The sequence below is a fragment of the Drosophila gunungcola genome, unplaced genomic scaffold (assembly GCF_025200985.1).
Source record: "Drosophila gunungcola strain Sukarami unplaced genomic scaffold, Dgunungcola_SK_2 000001F, whole genome shotgun sequence".
Taxonomy (NCBI): Eukaryota; Metazoa; Arthropoda; class Insecta; order Diptera; family Drosophilidae; genus Drosophila; species Drosophila gunungcola.
Genome location: NW_026453197.1, coordinates 5,837,809 through 5,857,373, shown reverse-complemented (window position 1 = coordinate 5,857,373; position 19,565 = coordinate 5,837,809). Strand labels below are relative to the sequence as shown.

At 42.3% G+C, this 19,565-nt stretch overlaps 6 protein-coding genes across 8 annotated transcripts; 3 read left to right on the top strand and 3 right to left on the bottom strand.

The window, feature by feature from the left end:
- Positions 1 to 726: 726 nt before the first annotated feature.
- LOC128261367 (eukaryotic peptide chain release factor GTP-binding subunit ERF3A) lies at positions 727 to 7,575 on the bottom strand. Of its 3 annotated transcripts, none has more exons than XM_052995031.1 (7): positions 6,672 to 7,575; positions 3,720 to 3,905; positions 2,879 to 3,648; positions 2,728 to 2,814; positions 2,217 to 2,393; positions 1,980 to 2,148; positions 727 to 1,916 (listed from the first exon to the last, which is right to left on the bottom strand). In XM_052995031.1, exons 1-7 carry the CDS (start codon positions 7,099 to 7,101, stop codon positions 1,873 to 1,875), a joined length of 1,863 nt encoding a protein of 620 aa, XP_052850991.1. In that variant the 5' UTR covers positions 7,102 to 7,575; the 3' UTR covers positions 727 to 1,872. The 3 variants fall into 3 exon arrangements, with proteins under 3 accessions (XP_052850991.1, XP_052850992.1, XP_052850993.1); XM_052995032.1 differs by lacking the exon at positions 6,672 to 7,575 and adding an exon at positions 5,006 to 5,430; XM_052995033.1 differs by lacking the exon at positions 6,672 to 7,575 and adding an exon at positions 4,913 to 5,000.
- A 779-nt stretch (positions 7,576 to 8,354) lies between these two features.
- Positions 8,355 to 11,019, top strand: LOC128262094 (serine/arginine-rich splicing factor 2). Its single transcript, XM_052996145.1, has 4 exons — positions 8,355 to 8,561; positions 8,681 to 8,811; positions 9,917 to 10,331; positions 10,687 to 11,019. The coding sequence occupies exons 1-3, from the start codon at positions 8,484 to 8,486 to the stop codon at positions 10,293 to 10,295; spliced, it is 588 nt and encodes a 195-aa protein (XP_052852105.1). The 5' UTR covers positions 8,355 to 8,483; the 3' UTR covers positions 10,296 to 10,331; positions 10,687 to 11,019.
- Positions 11,020 to 12,205: 1,186 nt separating this feature from the next.
- Positions 12,206 to 13,559, top strand: LOC128262103 (cilia- and flagella-associated protein 276). The gene is made up of 3 exons (XM_052996167.1): positions 12,206 to 12,398; positions 12,455 to 12,870; positions 13,198 to 13,559. Exons 1-3 carry the CDS (start codon positions 12,358 to 12,360, stop codon positions 13,317 to 13,319), a joined length of 579 nt encoding a protein of 192 aa, XP_052852127.1. The 5' UTR covers positions 12,206 to 12,357; the 3' UTR covers positions 13,320 to 13,559.
- LOC128262102 (tRNA (guanine(26)-N(2))-dimethyltransferase) lies at positions 13,368 to 15,645 on the bottom strand. The gene is given in 6 exon segments (XM_052996166.1): positions 13,368 to 13,587; positions 13,645 to 14,225; positions 14,227 to 14,725; positions 15,034 to 15,091; positions 15,094 to 15,487; positions 15,542 to 15,645. Coding segments are annotated over 6 exon segments (1,731 nt in total). The 5' UTR covers positions 15,569 to 15,645; the 3' UTR covers positions 13,368 to 13,415.
- Positions 15,646 to 15,977: 332 nt separating this feature from the next.
- Positions 15,978 to 16,769, top strand: LOC128261211 (heat shock factor-binding protein 1). The gene is made up of 2 exons (XM_052994782.1): positions 15,978 to 16,203; positions 16,286 to 16,769. The coding sequence occupies exons 1-2, from the start codon at positions 16,105 to 16,107 to the stop codon at positions 16,445 to 16,447; spliced, it is 261 nt and encodes an 86-aa protein (XP_052850742.1). The 5' UTR covers positions 15,978 to 16,104; the 3' UTR covers positions 16,448 to 16,769.
- A 164-nt stretch (positions 16,770 to 16,933) lies between these two features.
- Positions 16,934 to 19,188, bottom strand: LOC128261210 (CBY1-interacting BAR domain-containing protein homolog). Its single transcript, XM_052994781.1, has 5 exons — positions 18,963 to 19,188; positions 18,752 to 18,911; positions 18,386 to 18,526; positions 17,859 to 18,329; positions 16,934 to 17,792 (listed from the first exon to the last, which is right to left on the bottom strand). The coding sequence occupies exons 1-5, from the start codon at positions 19,100 to 19,102 to the stop codon at positions 17,517 to 17,519; spliced, it is 1,188 nt and encodes a 395-aa protein (XP_052850741.1). The 5' UTR covers positions 19,103 to 19,188; the 3' UTR covers positions 16,934 to 17,516.
- Between the last annotated feature and the right edge of the window lie 377 nt (positions 19,189 to 19,565).

Sequence of the window (19,565 nt, the reverse complement as noted above, 5' to 3'; positions counted from 1 at the left end):
CGATTCGGCAGTTAACCTATATTATCAAATAAAACTCGGTAAATTCGATTCTTTAGTCTTCATCCTTTTCTTAATTTTCTTTTCGCTTTTATTGATAAAAAATGTTCAAATTTATGCAAATCGTTTGGTTTTTCTTCATTTCATGTGTATATGTATAATAATAATACATTTGAATTTCGTTTTCAGTATAAATATTCCCGTTTTGTCTATATAATTTCTATTATTACAATCGCTCCTTTTCCTCAGTGGCGTAGTTTTTGACTTCCGTTCTGTCTTCGCGTATGGTTTGGTTGAGTGTTGAGTGTCAGTGTCGGGTGTGTATGTGTGAAACATTTTAAATAAGTTTCCGCGTTGTCAACAATTATATCGCACTTAGTATTAATACAATAATATGAGTTCGATTCGTAGGAGGCTGCGAAAAGCGTTCAAAGCAGGTTTAAGTCCTTCACAAAATATGTCACCGATTTAAGTATTTTTCAGTTAATTAAATTAACTTAGACATGGGGACTGCTCAACTTGCTTAATTGATATTATTTATTATTATTCCTTTACTTGTGAAGGTAGGGACAACAACTTTAAGTTTCAACAAAGACTGAATTTCAAATAATTAGAGGGGAAGACAGATCTTGAATAATTGGGGGGTGAATGTTTTGAAACCGCCTTGGTCCTGGGTCCAGATGAGTGTAAAATAAAAGGTAAAATTAAATAAAAATCGTTGATAACATCTGTTTTTGTTCTGCTTGGTAGCAAAAGGCATTTTATTCTTTCATAAGTGGGTCTCGTGATTGACGTGCACGAATTCTTCAATTAACTAAATTATACAAAATTTAATTTTTTTTTTGTAATCAGCCAAATAAAGTGAATTATCAGAGGGGCTAAAATTAAAGTTAACAATAGGATGTTTAATGCTTGTTTCTCTGTTATGCATTCTTTGTCGTGTTCTTTAATGTTCAATTTTGAGCTTACAAATCAAACCAACTATACTCCATGTTCCTTAAGCTTTAACTAAAATTAAAGCATTTAGATTATATCATGTAAAAGAGAAGAGAAGAAATATCGTATTGTATTTGCAGGGTATTTTAACAAATTTGCAATTTGAAGGCGCATACAGGAAGCTGAATGGGTGAGAAGGGTCGGGGACTTTGCTTTTCGCTTGTACAAATACAAAAATTGGGTAGCTTGCAGCTTTAGTTTTAGTGTTAAAAAAGTTCACGACTTGCGCGCGATTTAGGCATGTACGTGTACGCTATTTAATGCTTACAGTTTATACAAAAGTAGTAAACCAAAATAAAACGACGACGGCAACTAATGCTCAATATCCTTGAGAGTGGGCCTCAACAACATAATCGTACCAAGAATCAATTAATGCCTGATCAGTTATCATCGCGGCGTTTCTCCAACTTATTTTCCCTCGCATACATTATGTATATATAAATAGTTCATCTTGTTTCGCGTTCGCTGCATCGACTTTGCTGCTTAGTTATACATAATATAGTTTATATTTCGTATATAATGCATTTCTGTTTCTATCTCTGAACTCTCCGTCCGAGTATCGGGGTTGTAAATTAATTCCGCCTGCCTCTTCTTATAATGCCTACATTGCCGTTCCATTTCGATTCGAATCCTATTCAACCTTCTTTTTATCAATGTATAATCAATTGCTATTGCTGGTATAAAGGAAAGTAACCAGATGTGAGTTAGAGCTCGAGCGTGGGTGTGAACTGTTTTTGTGGATTTGTCAAATGTGAAGAAAGCGTGGCGTGGCGTTGCTGTTGTTGTTGTTGTTGTTGTGGTTGTTTCTCTTGTCGGGCGTGCAATGCTATCTCAAAAATCGCAGTAAAAGGCGGGTGCTCGAATTCAGCTTGGCTCAATTTATTCGACCACCTTCAGCACCTTGCCGATGGCAATGGTTTTGTCTGAAAGTTAGGAAAAACGGTTAGGCGAATTTTTTGATTGATACAGAAAAACAGAAAACTTACTTTCATCTCTGAGCGTAAAACGGCCCATTTGAGGGAAAAGCTTAAACTGTTCAAGGCAAATCATTCCGGAGCACTCTATACGCATAATTGCAACCTGATCCTGCTTAACGAACCGTGGACGTGTTTTTGATTTGTCGCCAGTCTTTTTATCGACCAAGCAAATGAGGGCCTATGGCAAATAAACAATTTATGTAATTTAGTTTATATGTACTCTATGGGAGCAAAATGAAAACTCACCTTCACTGTGACCTCTTCGGCAGCGCAGTGTATGTGCATGACAGCCGAATAACCCGCACAGATAATTGATTTGTGTTCTAAAATTACGACCTGAGCATCAAAGATTTTTCCCGTCTTAATGGGATTGGCTGCATCGCAGAGCACAAAACCTGGCGAGACATCCTCCTCCTCAATGCCCTTAAAAAATGGTAGAATAAAGATTAATTAAATCAACAGGTAATGAGTGTTTAACATGTAAAACCAATGTATTGCTTACTTAGAGAAAAGTTAGATATAAATGTTGTTAGAGATTAAAATGTTTTCAAAAAATTAATTTAGGCTGTAAAGTATTATTCAGTTCCTGATTTATTTTAAATACAAAATCTTTGTGTTGTTTTTCGATGAGACAAATGAATTATCTTAATAGTCTATTATCAATTCTAATGTAAATAATTGTCACTGAACTGAGCGTAACTTATTTCTTCCGTACGATATTAATCTATTAATAAATTATTATTAATTATGCACTTACTTTCAGCTTGATTTTCACGTTCTCGCCGGGACCAACAGATGTGACTTCAAAGTCGTCGGAAAACAACTGATCCACCGCCACTTGCGTCTATAAGAAACGTTAAATTAGTGCCCACTCAAATGTCGGCTAGTTTTAAACTGCAAAAACTCACCCTATTTGGCATCACCAACAGGTTCTGGCCTTTGCGCGCCGTTCCGGACTCAACCTTGCCCATCACCACGGTGCCCATGTCCTTATACTTGTCTACGATGGGCATGATGAAGGGTCCGTCAGACTTGCGGTTGAGCGACGGCAGCTCGTCGATGAACGGAATGAAGGCGGGCCCCCGGTACCAGGAGCAGAGCGTCTCCGGGACTTGGTCCTTCAGCCCGTAGCCGCTGAGACCCGAGCAAGGCATAAAGGTAAGGTCCTTGGCCGGGTTGAAGCCCAGCTTCTTGAGGTATGGTAGTATCTTGTCTTTACATTCGTTGTAGCGCGTCTGATCCCAACTGACCGTGGGGTCATCCATTTTGTTGACCAGCACGACCAGATGCTTGACGCCGGCGGTCTTGGCCAACATGGCGTGCTCGCGGGTCTGTCCGCCGCGGTCGAAGCCCGTCTCGAATTCACCCTTTCGCGCCGAGATGACCAGCACGGCGAGATCGGCCTGCGCCGCCCCTCCGATCATGTTCGGCACGAAGCTCTTGTGGCCGGGCGCGTCCAGGATGGTGAAGTGCTTGCGGTCCGTCTCAAAGAAGGCGCGCCCCACCTCGACGGTCTTGCCCTTGTCGCGCTCCTCCTGGTTGGTGTCCAGCGCCCAGGACAAGTACCAACTCTCGCGCGACTTCTCACGCGCCTCCCGCTCGTACTTCTCCAGCGTCCGCTTGTCTACCATACCTGTGAGCGACATGATTTGTCCGCCGATTGTTGACTTGCCAGCATCTAAGCGATGGGAAATCACCATGTAATAAGCGGGAATTTTGACAGCAGCCGCATAAGTCACGGTAACTCACCAACATGGCCAATGAACACTACATTCACGTGCTCACGCTTGCTTCTGTTTTCCTCCACTTTGACCACCTTCTTCTTGGACACTTTGGGCGTGGCCTCGCCCTCTGTGAACTCGGCATCCTCCACCTCCTCGTCCTCGGGTGTGATCACTGCATCGTCCACATCCCAGCTGTCAGCGGGATCGGTTTCTAAAAAATAATAAATAGTCATTAGTTAAATCATTTATGGGGGATTCCACGGTAATTGTGAGAATGTCAAGTTGCTGGGAAACAGGATATCATAGAAATCCGAGAATATCCATGCTTGTTTGTTTTTTCAGAAATAGTTGTGCCAGCACGAAATGCGGTTATGTTTGTTTGGGATTTATTACCAAAATTCATGGTTAATGGAAACAAAATGTATACATTGTTTAACCGTAAGCCACAATGCCTATTTGTTATTAATTTAAAAATTTTGAAAAAAATTTTTGCCTAAGCATCAGAGTAATCTAAGAATAATTTTTATTGGCGTTCTCTAAAATAGTGCCTTCAAAAGTCTCAGTCTAGATTAATCTAGTTTTAACGGAATAAATGGAAATTTTATTCTCATGTTGTCTTATTAAAATCATCCACATCATCGAACATTTGTATAGATACGGTAGTGTAATATCTTATTTGAACTTTCTCTATTCTTACAAAGAGAAGCCTGTGCAAATGTATTGTGCATTTCGAAGGTTGAAACGTGACTATTTTCTAAGTGACATACTTGCTATTTTGGTTAAATATCTTGTATCTTTTTTGTAACACTGTCAAACAATTAACAAAATAAACTTTCAAATAGTTTTATGAAGTACGTTTTTAATTTGAAAAAAAGACACCCGTGCAAATACTTTTCAGTTCAAATTTAGTGTTTTAATAAATTTAATTCAGCTTTTAGAGAAACTTTGCTTGGAAAAACACTGGATTGGGAATTCATTTGTTACCAAGTTAATGTGTGCCTCTCTTATTTACATATATACTTCATTCATTGGCAATCGGTGTTAGTCTGGTAACTACTACCACATGCTCTCGCCGTGTTTGACCTGGCGGCCGCATGCTAATTGGTAATTACTGGCTATAGCCAGCCGGATGAGTCATGTGCCGGATCGGAGTGCTGGTGACAACGTGCTCGATTGAAGGTGGATTTCTAATGTTAGGATCCCGAACTTTTGTCTTACAGGAGATACCATTTGAAGAGATGGGTTGGTTTCGAGGTTGAATTGCTGGATCCTGACAAACATATAGACTTATCCCGACTACCGCCTACTAACTTTTTCTCCACTTCGACGTCGATGGTTTCTTGGACACAATGTAGCGAGAACCGGCGCCCTTACTCATGATGGCGGTACAATAAACTAAAAAGCGAATGGGATTGGTAACAGGAGCGGATGGTTGAGCGAGCTGCGATCGCGCGAAAGTGTAAGAGCCAACAGCACATTTTTAGTCGTTTCAGCTGCCGCACAGCCAAACGCCATGGAAGCGGAATCGGGTTCAAAGCGGTTTCAACCGCCGGCGAGCTGCACTAAGCGCTTCCATTCGGGCCAAACAACTACAACGTGGCGGTAGTGGAGTCGTTGCGATAACGAGTGAGCCAGCTGAACGGACGCCCATGCTATTCCACTTCATTCCAGTCCGCGAAGCGAAGCTGGGCGCAACAGAGGCTCCAATAAACGATTGGCAAAAACGCAAACGTGTCAAAAACACAGCGATTGGGGGTCATTTGCGAGTGTGAGTGCGAATAGAGCGAGGCAAATGGCCAAATAAACGGCGGCACAAAGAGTAGCGGGAGTAAAATGGCAGCGCAAACAGCTGCTCGTTGGCGTCGCCGGGCGAATGGCAAGAGTGTGAGTGGCCGCTAGATCTGCGCCGTGAATGGACACAGCGCATCAAGTGACTGTTATTTGTGCAATATATTTCGTGGTATTATGAATAAGTCAGAAGCAAGAAGTAACAATTGGTTTGTTTTTTTTAAGTGCAAGAAGATATTTGCAAAAAAAAGGTTTCTCACGAAATTACAGATAAGGAATTTTCAGAATAGTAACCAAAGCACTACATTAAAATAATCGAGTTTTAGGGCATTAGAAAGAACCACATAAATTAGTCAATAAATAAATAATACAACGTCCAAACAATTTATATAGTAGAAATATTTTTTCTGGTTATTACAATAAAAATGTTAGATACCGACTCCAAATTAAACTTTCTATCTTTCTTTCTATCAAAGGTATAGAGTAATTCCAGGCGTACAAATTCTTGAATAATTGCAAGCAATATAAAGTAAATATCGATGTAATGACTAATTCAGTACTTTTACTGTTGACATTATTCATAATTACTATTTCAGGCTTATAATTTCTAAAATAACCGTAAGAACGAAATTAGTTAAATAGGTTTGACTACTGAATGATCTCAATTCATAATTTAGGAGAGTGGTTTGAAAAACCAAAATTCGACAACATAATTGTTTAGAAAAATGTTATTTTACTATAAAGTGACTGGTCGCGATCTGCGCATCTCTGCCATGAGCCACCGCTGGCGACACGACGGCGTGAAAAGCGGTGAAAGAAAAGGCCCTGACCAACGGTGGTTTTTGCGCCCAGGCCAAAAAGAGATTAGCCATTTGTTTAAAGTCAAAATAAAGCCCACAAATCGAATAAAGCAAGCAACACATGCGACGCCGACTGCAGCACTGACGCAGATTGAGGTTATGTGCGGACACCGATAATAACCTAAACTGAACCGAACGAATGCAACCTTTCTTCGGGGCTTTCCTTTCTTTTACCCTTCCCCTCCTTTCTTTCACACTGGTCTCCCCAACAGCAGGTAGCAACAATAACACGCTTCTTTGTTGACGTCACAGGGGAAGAGTTCAATGGACGTGGACGGTGGGGTTCGGAGGGGGGTTTTAGGGAGTTTGGGTTCGGGGGCTCTATTTACCATTGTTTGCGATTTTGTCCGAGGGGTTGAGACCTTCGATGGGCGTTGGAGCTGCTGCCGTTGCCGCAGAAGGCGTGGTGGCAGGCGAACCCGGCGCTGGCGATGCGGAATTAGAGGAGGAAGTGGGCGGTGCATCCGCACCCGCCGCCGCTTGGGGAGGAGGGGGAGCTGCGCCCGCTGTAGATCCCCCGCTGCCGGTGGAGTCGGGTGTGGTGGCTGGCGTGGCGGATCCTGAGGCGGGACCCGGACCTGGATCCGTGGCAGTGGGGGGCGGGGTCGGCGCCTGGGCCTCCGCCTCCTCCGCTGCGACCACAACTGCTGCCGCCGCTGCGGCCACGCTGTTGTAACTGAAACTGGGCACAAACTCCACCGCGTTCACATTCAGCGTGGAGAACTTTGTGCTGATCTCCGTGTTTTCCTGGGCGGCCATCGTTCCGATGCGGTGCGGTTTCTCTGTTTTTCGATGAAAATCTCTCGCTTTTTTCACGCGACACACTTTCGCCCTCCTTCAAACGGCTGCTTCTTCTTGATGCTCCCGCACTCACACAGAACACACGCGGTCGTTTCGGGATTGAAAATGGAAATACGGGAATGGCAATGGCACTAAGAATCACACACACTTGAATAGTTGGTGGCCGGGGGGTGGGGGTTAAAGCCAGACTTTCGACTTAATGGGGTCCACACTAGTGTTATGGTTCGTTCTTGTGTGTGCTATGGCCTGGCCAACTTAGTTTAAACTCAGTTTTTCTCTATTTCCTCGGACGAAAATCTCTTGCTGGTGGCAGTGGTTACCACCTGGTGACCTGCAGGTGTAATTCGCTACCTAAACAATTAATGCAGTGCTCGGAATTAGCAATGTTCTATTATTTTTACACGTTTCAAGCCACGCATCGAGTCAGGGTTGTCACAAGTATGAAATGTTATCGGGGTATCGATAGGTGAAGGTACAGTGGGGCCTAGTGGCAGACCTCAAAAGATAATTAAATTCAAGTATATTCAGTTTTATTATTATTCTAAAAAAAAAAACATATTAATCCTTTGATACTATTAGTCTGAATGCAGCTTCTTTATTTGAGCTAGTTAAAATATTTAAATGTTTATGTACTAATGTTAATGCTGGTTATAATCAACTAATAGTCCGATGGCAGATTTTAAGCAATAAACAAATGTAATATTATGTTATTATGTATATACTTTTTTCGATTATAATTTTTTCCCAATGTTTTGAAAAGACATTTTTATATCCAGATTTTGTGTGCAAAATAAAAATAAATGTTTACATTAAAAACGCTATTACGCTTTCTGAAACTTTAAATAATATAAGTGTGTAGTGTTTATATTTGACAAATGTGAAACTCCGATTTCCACAGAGCACTACGGCTATTCAGATCAGCTGTTATGGGAAGTTTGATGGTGGATGTGCTCTGTGGAAATCGGAGTTTCACATATGTCAATAATACCAACCAATACGGACTTTGTGGAAATATGACATTAGTGGCATTCGCTGTTTCTATCTTTCTAAATTTTCAATCCTTTCGCTCGGATGTGCTGTTTGGGATTTTGGTATATTGGAAATTGCTTAAAAACATTTTTCCCAATACTATCGTGATAGCTAAAAACAATCGATTATTTTAACCCAACCATCGATAGTTCCATCGATGTTTTGACAGCTCTACGTCAAGGTGCAGTCACACTGAAGCAACGTCACTGGTGCCGGACGCCATTTTAGCAGAGTGAAAAAATTTGTCGCCAAATAAACTTGCTCTGAACAGACGTGTGTTTTGGGAAATAATTAAAATCTCAATATAGATAATGAGTAACGGTGCAAGTGCCGGGGGATTGGGCGCAGCGCGTCCGCCGCCCAGAATCGATGGAATGGTCTCGCTAAAGGCAAGTATCTGTGAAAAAAAAGAAATCGCTTACAAAATGGCGGCCGGCTGGCAACGTTGCCGGGTTAGATAACCTCTTTTCGGAATGTAAATCAATGTGAGCGTATTGATATCCCGCAGGTCGACAATCTCACATACCGCACCACGCCGGAGGATCTGCGTCGGGTCTTTGAAAGATGCGGCGAGGTAGGCGACATTTACATACCCAGGGATCGCTACACGCGCGAAAGCCGCGGTTTTGCCTTCGTTCGGTAAGTATCCCATCTCGTGTCTTATTCCGGGAAATTTGGCTAACCCAAGTATAGCAGATGGTTAGACATCTTGAAAGTATCAAATACCCTTACATATCAACATCAATTTGATCAGTTATCGATGGGAACTTGTAAAAACATGTTTCTAGTAGCATTTCCAGTTAATATGGGAAGTGTTTTATAGATAAATGACTAGTTCATTCCATCTGTTATGACCAAGTCATAACATCAAAAATTGATAAGATCTCTTCAAAACTTAAATTAGTAACAATCAATGTACCATTAAATAATGTTTAACAGATTATTAGTATCACTAATTTCAGTTATTATTAAAGTAATTAATAATATATCTTTGAAACGCATCATATTAAATAAAACAAGCATTATTTGCTAGTATCGAAGGTGTATCAGTTATAAATCTGTACATTTTCTGTAGCAAAAAGGTGCCAGATGAAATGTGTTCACTTGCAACTGTTGCCTACTCAACTCTTACTAGCCAACATACTGAGAATACAACATTTTACCAAATTAAACACGTGATGTGTCCACAAAAATAACATTTTGGAATCTTGAGTTGTTTTATAGGGCGCAAAGGTGCTATAAAACGCCACATGTTTTTGTATGGATCTCAATCCAAATTTGCATTATTTGCTATCTTCAAAGGTGTACTTGTATCAAATCTATACATTTTCTATAGCAAAAGGGTGCCAGATGAAATGTTTTCACTTGCAACTGTTGCCTACTCAACTACTACTAGCCAACATACTGAGAATACAACATTTGCTTCAATTTTGTGTAGCGAAAAAGTTTCATTAAAAACGTTTTAGAACTAAGATCTGCTTCAAACTTTAAATAAAGTAATACAACAATTTGTATTTTGCATTATTTGCTATTTTTGAATATGTATCAGCTTTCAATCTGAACATTTTCCTTAGCAAAAGGATGCCAGAATAACTGTGTTTACTTGCAACTGTTGCCTACCAAAACCCTGCTAGCCAACATACTGTCAACCCCACAGTTTCAGAAGATATAAATAAAAGTTTAATATGTATTACTAAAATGCCAGTGTACATAGTTCTTATGAAGTTTCTGTCTTGCATTGCAGCTTCTATGACAAACGCGATGCTGAGGACGCACTGGAGGCCATGGACGGTCGCATGTTGGACGGCAGGGAGCTTCGTGTACAGATGGCCCGCTACGGCCGCCCGTCGTCGCCCACACGTAGCTCGAGTGGTCGTCGTGGCGGAGGAGGTGGAGGTGGATCCGGCGGACGTCGTCGCTCACGATCCCGCTCCCCGATGCGTCGCCGTTCGCGCAGCCCGCGCCGCCGCTCGTATTCCCGTTCCCGCTCGGCTGGCAGCCATTCGCCGGAACGCCGCTCCAAGTTCTCGCGCAGTCCTGTCCGCGGCGATAGCCGCAACGGAATCGGAAGCGGGTCCGTGGCAATAGTCGCAGCCGCGTCTCGCAGTCGCAGTCGCTCCTAAATATGACAAAAACGTTCCATCATGTTAGAGTGCGAGGTGGGTTATCAAACGTGCTAGTTTATTTCCATTAAGAGTCGAAGGATATTTTAAAACAGTGGTCGGCACGGTATAAAACCGCCTTTGGCGCACACACATTGAAAAGTTTCGACGTGTAATTTACACAAAAAAAGGTCATGCATTTTATAGTATGTGTGCCGACAACTGTTGCTATTTCTCAATCTCATTTTAAGTTGTGACATTAAGTTAGTTTGCTGTTTCCGAAAGTGATGGTTTACCAACTTTCTGTGACAGATTTAAAACTAAAATCTTGAAAATCATCAAAAAATCAACACCTTAAAATTTAAAAAGACTCACGAAGTATTTTAACATACAAATTTCTTCTTCATTCCAGACATGGCTCGCTGACAAAGCCAGATTCCGACTCCTGTTAAGGATCTGTGGCTCCTCCTGTGTCATGCTGTACCCGAACAGCAGGTATACAAAACATTAAACACTTACACTTTACACAACTATTTATAGCGAACTATTTTAAGTTTCGGCAGAGTATATAAGAAGAGAAAAGGCATGTAATAACGTTCCGAGCGAGATCCCCGGTCCCTGGGAGATCCCTCGATGTCGGTTCTTTCCAATTAGGCTTTTGATATACTTAGTAGCGTAGTAGAAATCCTTGAACAAAACCAGAAACAAAACATAATAAACTCAAATTACCACGGCTTCTACTTAATACTCAGTATAAGATGACAGACAGGAGGAGGATGAGTGATAGTACTCTGTTTGTTTCGTTGCGTTCCGTTCCGTTCGATTCTATTCGATTCGATTGCGTTTGTGTTGCCCGTTTCCGTTATTTGTACATTTTAACGACAAACTTATTAACAAGCTTCTCCCACACGTTTATTATATACATGCAGGCAGTTGGTGTGTGGCAGTTGTTGCGGTTCAGATAAGATTGTGGTTAAATCGCGAGGGAGGATCAGCAGCAGCGCATCATCCAAGCTACAACTCCTTCCTCCTGGGAGCGGACATCGCGTGGCTGCTGTTGCTGCTGCTGCAGATGCTGTTGCAGATGCTGTTGCTGTCGCTGACGCACGTTGCCGTTGCTCCTGCTGTCGCACGTTGCCGTTGCTGGTGCCGATGATGTTGCAGTTGCAGATGCAGCTTGCTGTTTCCTGTTAGCCGCTGTCACAGCTCCAGATTCTGCGATTCTCCAGCTTGGGAGCTGGGAGCAGCAGTCACTCATAGTTTCCTGTTTCCCGACACTTCTTCTCTCGTCTCGTCTCATCTCGTCTCGTCTCGCGATTTGTAGCTGGTTGGCGTTGTTGGTGTTTTCCTGTATGTTGGTGGGCGTCCCTTTTGAGTTTAGGCGAAAAAAACATTTCCAGCAGAGCTATGTTGGTGATGCAATGGATGTCGGAGTTAGGACCTCGAACTGTGACTAGGCCTCGTTGGATTTCTTCATGGACTTAATTGGGTGAGTCGGACAGCTAACTTTTTTTTATTACAGCTTGAAAAAAAAACTATTCAATAAAATGTAATTTCATTTAATTGTACCCAAACATTTATGTTTTTTTTTGGAAATTGGGTTTTTTTCAGATTGTGTAATTCATATTTGGAGCGGCAACATAAAAGCCTTGTTCTCTGTTGCCTACAATAAAAACGATATTTAAAATTTTAAAAGGAAATACCGATTCTCTAGATAATTAAATTAAAAACATCCGCTTTGGTATTAATAAGAGCGAAGTTGGTCTATATAAGTGTACAACCAATTCCTCCCTTTTTAATTTTTTAATTACAACTGAAATCTCTGCAATTTTGTTTAGTGCAAAGGCTCTACTTTTCTTCGATTATCCATGGTATATAAAAACTTGGCTTTAAGGTTTTTGTTGGACCGTTTCTATTGGCACCAAAAAACATGGTAGTCGTTTGTTTTATTGACAAAACAGTTGCCGGGAAACTGAAGGAAAATCACAAATCTGAGTTGTTCTGAGACCGGTTCTTTATTTTTACTAAGGTCGGACGGACCCTTTACACTTTCGCCCAAAATTAAATTGATTCCTCCTTAAAGATGATTCAGTACGACACTGTGCAGATCAAAAATGTGTCCTGGTGAGCTATAGCCATGACTTTCTTGATCTCAGATAAGTATTGTGTTGAGTTTTTAGGCAGCCCGAGCTGCACACGGAGGGCACCTATGTGTGCTCCTTTCCGGAGCCACCACCGCCGGAAGCCCACTTGAAACCGGGCACCTGGCATGGCCATCTGGAGCCGTATCAGCGGCTCTTCTACCACCAGACGATGAATTCGGTGCGCTCGAGCAAACGCTACCGGGCCAATCCGAACGTCCCAAAGGACACACTGGACTTCTCGCTGCAGTCGCGCTACGATCATACGCGCGAAGCCTTTCCGGACAAAGTAGACTATGTCATGCAGCGGGAGACTTGCCGAGCCATAAGCAGCTGGTCGGCTCCCGGGGCGGCCAAGGAAATCGGCGCCCAGCTCAAGTCGTTTCGGGTGTTGCGCAACACGCGCCTTATCCGCCGGAAGCAGGAGGCCGTGCTGGGTCATCCACTTCGCATTGGTAAGTTGTGATATTTAAAAAAAGTTCTTATTCTCAGTTTCAAAAAGTTCGTAAGAAATAGTAACTTGTCCCCAAAAGTAATGGAATATGGAGTAATAGACATATAGATAGCAAAATAACAATGAAAATTCTTACAAAATAAAAATGCCAGTGCATTTTTAGCAAGAATTCTAGTTCTAAATAGAAAGTTGTACATTTCCTTTGAGAATTAACCACAAACAGCAATGTCTTAATTGTAACAATACTACCTTAAAAATTGCAGTGAAATTGATTACAGAAAAATATTCTTTTTATATACCTAAGATCAATTGTTTGGTATATTTTCAGGCGGCTGTAAGGAAAAGATCCATCCCCATAGTGTGAAGCTAATTTGTAGCGGCGTCCATAACCAGCTGGTCAACAACGGATTTTCGCGCCAGTCCTCCGACGGCAACTTCTTCCGCTATTAACTCCGCTAAGGTCCTTGCCTTCCCAGAAAAAAAGAGTTTCTTGTTTTGGGTTTTACAAACATTATTGGCAATAAATTTGTGACAGAGAAGCAATCGTCACGCCGTCGCCTCCAGCTTGGGCTGCTTGGCCATGTGCTCCGCATCATCGTCATCTCTCACCGATTGTGGGGTATCGTTTTGGTCCTCCTCCGCCTGCTGTTGCGATGCTTTGTGACGCTGCTTCTTGTTCTGGTTACGGTAGCTTTTTGGCAGTTTGTTGTCACCAATCCTAAAACGGGCGGGTTAGTAAGTATGCGAGAAAGAATGGTCCAAGTACTTTGCTTACATGATTGTAGCCCTTGTTCCTGGTCCCCAGTGCGGAGTAGGGTTCTCCTGGAAACGCGATAACGCAGACTTTCGGCTCTTCGGGTTGGCCTCCGGGTGAAGTTCATCGAACTCGTAGTCCGCGGTGCTTTGTTTCGAAAGTATAGCCTCCAGAGGAGTGCCAGGAATCATCCGGTCGGGATTGACTGGATGCCGCTTGCTCCAGCTGCGCAGAATGTCCCACAGCACCGCTGGAGGCGCATTAGTTTTCAGAGAGTTCTTCGAGGCATGCGAGTAGGAGACTCGATAGCCGGCATGGAGAATGGCAGACCGGAACTTCAGCATGGGTACAATCTCTAGCTTAAGCACGCAGCACAGTTTGTCAGGCGTGTAATACAGGGGGACATCTTGCAACTCCTCCTGGACCATGGAAAGCACGCCAACGATCCTCCTTTGGGTGCCTAGGGACTGCAACGATGACTCTTGCACGGTCTTCAATAGGTCCTGGACGAATTCCGGGTTATGAATCGGAGCTGACCAGATGGGCCCACCCAGGTGGTGCTTGTGACCGCAATGCTCGCACTGAGAATTGACCGTTGGACCCTGTGGGTATGCCGTATTTCAACTGCTGGGGATTTCCCGCCGTGGGATTGGGCTTTATTGTGCCCAAGGGTTGCAGCGTAAAGGTTTCGCAGCCGGTGCACTGGTATATCCAAGACTGCTTGCTCATTGACAGCTTGCACTGAGCTTGTCCGGCGTACACTCGCACAAATATCCGGACGTAAAAATCCGCCGATATGCTCAGCAGCGGTTCGATGTATTTGCCGTGTCTATTCGCATGGCTCTCGATGCAGTGAAGCAGGATGCGCAATGCCATCTCGTGGCAACACTTCATCCGCAGGGGCACAGATCCGTACTTCACATAGCACGCCTCCGGAGCATTTCCGGCCAGAACGGCCATGTCGGTGGCAGTTACCAGGAGCAGGCCCCCGTCCACCAGACACTGCATAGCTCCGTCCAGAAAACGATTCGGACATCCGTACGGATCCAGGTCCACGGCATCAAAGCGCTTCTCGGGGTGTGTCGAAAGATACATGAGGGTCCTGTAAGAGGCATACATAAAAGGAATTTCGCTTTAAAACTTTTGATTGCTCCTATAAAAAACGGTTTTTGGATACTCAATGAGAGAAAGCTAAAGTCCATAACACAAATACACTACATTTTATAGCTTGAAACTCTTATAAAAACTACCTCGATTTAAAATAGACTGGTTTAAATCACATCACTGCCAATGGTTTTTAACACTACAATATTAAAATATTAAATTGATAAGCTGGTCAATTTAGACTCCTGCAGACTCATCATGACTGTCCACTGTATATTTTTTAGTTAGGTGATATAGTCAACATACATGGCATCCGAATGACTGGGTTCGATCAGCTCCTCCACTTTGTTGTGCCGGACATTGTGTTGATGGACTCCACCGCCTGGCGGGATAGATCGTTGGCCACGATCTGGCGCACTCCTGCGATTTCCTGGGCGTAGCGAATGCTCCGCAAACCTGTTGCTGCCAGGGCCTCCAGGATCCGCAGACCGTCCTCATAGCGAGTACCTGCCTCATAAGTGGGTGGATCCTCGGAAACGGGAGTGGGTTTTTCTTGCTCCTCGTCCTTCACCTTCTTTCGCTGCTTTTTAAGCGCCTTTTCGCTTCTTTCTTTCGCCAATCTCCGGTAGTAAACGTTTAGGACTGCGATGCTCAGATCTCGATTGAATTCTTGGACAGGATTGTAGAAAACATTGCCGCCAGAAACGATCTCCGCGTTGCGTTCGCGTATCACGCTTTCATTGGGGTTTTCCGCAATAATCTGCAATGAAATGGTTAGTTTAAATGCTTTAATTAAGTTGTTTTCGTCAACAACCTGCGGTTTTTCCTCGTCAACTTCCATTTGAAGGTGATAAAAAACATCCACGTGGGGCTGTGTTGGATAACGCGCTGCCTTCGGTAGTGCTGAGAAACGCTTTATCAGCCACATTGCTATAGCTATCTAGCTATAAAATGTTTAATTGGATATCTAAAAACAAGTTGTCTGCAAAATAGCTACAGCTAGCTAGCTATTACTCAAAATCAATTCAAACAATTTTTTTTTGAAAATAAGTCTGTTGTGAAATCTACAATTAAAGTAAGCACTAAACCTTAAAAACAAAAATAAATAGCAAATAAGTTAAGAAACATTTTATAATGATTTTAATAAAAACATTTGCATAACTGAAATTAAACAAGGAAATAAAAAAAAGCTGTTTGCACTAGCTAACTTTCCATCACCCGATGTATCGACATATCTATCGGGCCGGAGTCCATCCCTATGGTTGATAAAGAAATTAATTTGCAGAAGTGAAGCAGCTGCAGCCGCAAACAGAAGCAAAGCATCTAGAAGCGATAAGAATTTTGTACTTTTATACAGCGCCACAAAGAATACACAGAATGACCGATCTGCGCAACGAGATGGACAGCGATCTGGACCAGAACTACTCACTGAACAGCAATGCGGACCCAAAGAACATGCAGGAGCTGACCATTTACGTGAGTAATGCCCGATCCGGGAACCACCCAGTAAATAGAGACCCGAAATGAGCACCCAGTAAAATCCGCCTCCTGTTATCAGGTCCAAAATCTGTTGCAGAATGTGCAGGACAAGTTTCAGACGATGTCCGACCAGATAATCACGCGCATCGACGACATGGGCAACCGCATCGACGACCTGGAGAAGAGCATCGCGGACCTGATGAACCAGGCCGGGATTGAGGGCCAGGGCCCGGAGAAATGAGATCCGTAGAAGCCCGTCGTTCGGCCACGCCCATCTGGAAACTGCATCCCAATACCATAATACACATACATCGAACACCTGGCACCCAGTCACCCGAATCAAGTTTACAATTCCAGGCTCTCACATTCATTTAATCTCCTTCGCACCCGGTTGCTCCAAAACCACACATTTGCTCATCCGTTTATTGCATAGTTCTAAGTTTCTCCCACACGGGGAGCTTCTTAATTTAAGTAAAGTAATTCTTTTGTGAGCAAGGGCCAATAATTTTGAATTATTGCCGTTTAGTTTCTATTTATTAATAAAAATTTCAAGAATTGTAAAATCCCTGGTTTGGGGGTTCAGGACTTCGATTTAACAACGGTTACCTGGCGACCTGCTCCCGAATTCTGCCTTCTCGCCTGCGGGGTTAAGGCGGTAACATGGAAAAGGGGAGAGAAATGTGCCATTTCCGCTTGATTAGTTATGATATGCATATATATATATTCTTGTTTATCTGGGACAAATAATAAGAATCGTGAGGCGTGGCGATTAAAGTGTATGCAAATCAGCGTTGAATGCAAGCTAAAACTAGGTAAGTTAGGGGCTACTTTTAAAATGGATTCGTTAAGTAGACTTATCCGCTAGTCGAATAGTTTGGGCGAACGATATATTTTTAATTGCTTAAACAACGCATGCTTGAGAATATATTATCTTTGGAACGAATTTGTTTTAACACATAATTTATAATGTTATAGCATTTATAATGCTATTATTTTATAAGGTTTTGAGTTATTAAAGCCTCTGCCAAAGTTCTTCCGCTGCTCTGCCCCTTTTCTGCTGGCAAAACACTATCCTTTTTTTTTAAAGCTTACAAATGTTTCGTGATAAAACAATAAGATATGATAACATAAATCATTTGGAACTGCATGTAAAAACAATAAAAATAAGGGCCTAAGCAGAGCGATTAAGATATTCTTTTCTTGGTTTTTAATTTATGATAAGTTGGATTTTATTTTATTTTTTTTATTTAGAATGTGTGACTAGTATAGCCTGCAATACTGATATGAATTCTGGTTTGAGAATTTCAGTACTAGTGTTGGGGTACATGAAACTGCTTCTGCAATCTTACATGGGTGGATGCCACAGCCTTGAAAGGATGTTTGACTGTCTGCCTGGTCGGTTTCGAAGGAGCAGCAGTTGCACTCGCGCCTGACGAGGGCGTGGCTGCATCTTTGGCAGCGGATCGTATCTTGGCCCCAAAGACATTCTCGCGAGAAGTGAGCTGGCTGCTCGGCTGGGTGGGCTCCCTTTCATCGTCTGATGCGGTTCCAGATTCCTCTTCTTCCTCTCCACTTTGCTCGGTTTCCTGGGAGCAATTAATAAATTTCAATTAGTAAAGGGTCATTCCCCGAAAATATCATCCCAAACTAACATCATCTTCGTCATCATCATCTTCTTCCTGTTCATCAGTTTCCTCCTCTGGTTCCGTTTTACTGCCATGACTGATTCCGGCACCGGCCAGATTCTTGCTACTCCTGGATAACCTTTGGCGCCTCTTCAGCGGACTGACCAGGTGCTCATGCTCCAAACTATCCATAGACTGCGAACGCAAACCCTTCTTTAGGGCCGCCTTTCGGGAAGTGGGCTCCTCCTTGCTTTTCATCAGCTTCTGGAACTCCAGGAAATCGTCGCGTTCATCAATGCTCCCAATATCATAGTAACTAGCGGAAAGGACCTCCAAGGCCTTGGTGTGCTGCTTCATGGAGATCAGGATAAAATCAGAGATTATCTGCTTTAAGTCCCTTATTTTCCGCTGCTCGAAGTTCCCAATGATGTCGTCGATCTCTTTGTTGGTGCGCTGTACCTCCATTTTGGCTTTAAACAACTCGGAATCTGCGGCACTCTGGGAAAGTAAAATGGAATATTATTGACTGATTTTTAAGCCGTATTTTAACTCACATTATTGGCTGAAAACTTTGACTTAAGCTCCAGCATCTGTCGTTGACGTAGAACCTCCTTATCCCGGGCTATAACAGCAAGACGTAAATTTTCCCGTGTGGACTTGCAGAGCTGCTCGAACTGCGAGAGCTCGTTTACAATCTGGAGAAAATGCATCAAATAACTTTACTAATTAATGATTTAAATATGTGGTTTAGATACATAACTTTTACTTTAAATACAATTTCACTATTTTAAAATATCATTTATAAAGAAACGTTTTTAAAGTTAATATTGTAGTATTGGTCCAGCTTTAATCATTAAAACGAATAGTAATGTAAACGTAAATTAGGAAAATCGGATTGGTCTTATAACTTAAGACCCTACCTTGTGTTCCAATCGGTGCACATTGATGTCCATATAGTCGCCCATTATTGTGACCGCATTCGTGAAACTTTTCAGTCCTTGACAGAGACTTTCATTGATTTCCTCGTCATCGGCATAACTCTTAACACCCTTGGCCAGCTCATCGAAGGAGTCGCGGTATCTGCAAGGAATTATAATTAGAGCCGAAAATCCAACTATTAAGCGTACCCACTTGGCCATTTTCCTCGTCACCAAAGCAAATGAAGAACACATCTCCAATAAATGTCGCTCTGTTATGTTTATGCGCTCCGTTATTAGTTTGATGCGATCATCTTTGGTATTCAGAAACGATAATTTTCCACGGCGAAACATTCTTGTTTAGTTTAGCTTATTTTCCTTAATTTTTCTTTTGACAATAAAATCCAGGGAAAACCGTTACCAAGACAACGGAAAATAAGCTGGCAACACCGGCTAATGTTAAATTCTAGCTTAACATCTGTTAAATTAACGTCACGTTAAGACCTCTTGGTCAAAAGATGGCGCCACTGTCAACTGTTTTTAAATATACATAGATGGCGTCGCAAATTTTTATTTAATTTGTTTTAGACAATCTAAAAATAGTATTGGGGATTATAGAAAAATCTCTGTACTTTATTTGATCAAATGTATTTCTTAAAAAGTGTCAGGGTCAAGAGCACCATCTTATGATATAAATTGTAGGTGACTGCGTGTCATGACATGTGGCTATATTTATATTGGAAAGATCCATGACTAATTAATAGGCTGCACAAGCCGAAAAATATGAAATATAAATAAATGTTTAAAAAGCCTCTTT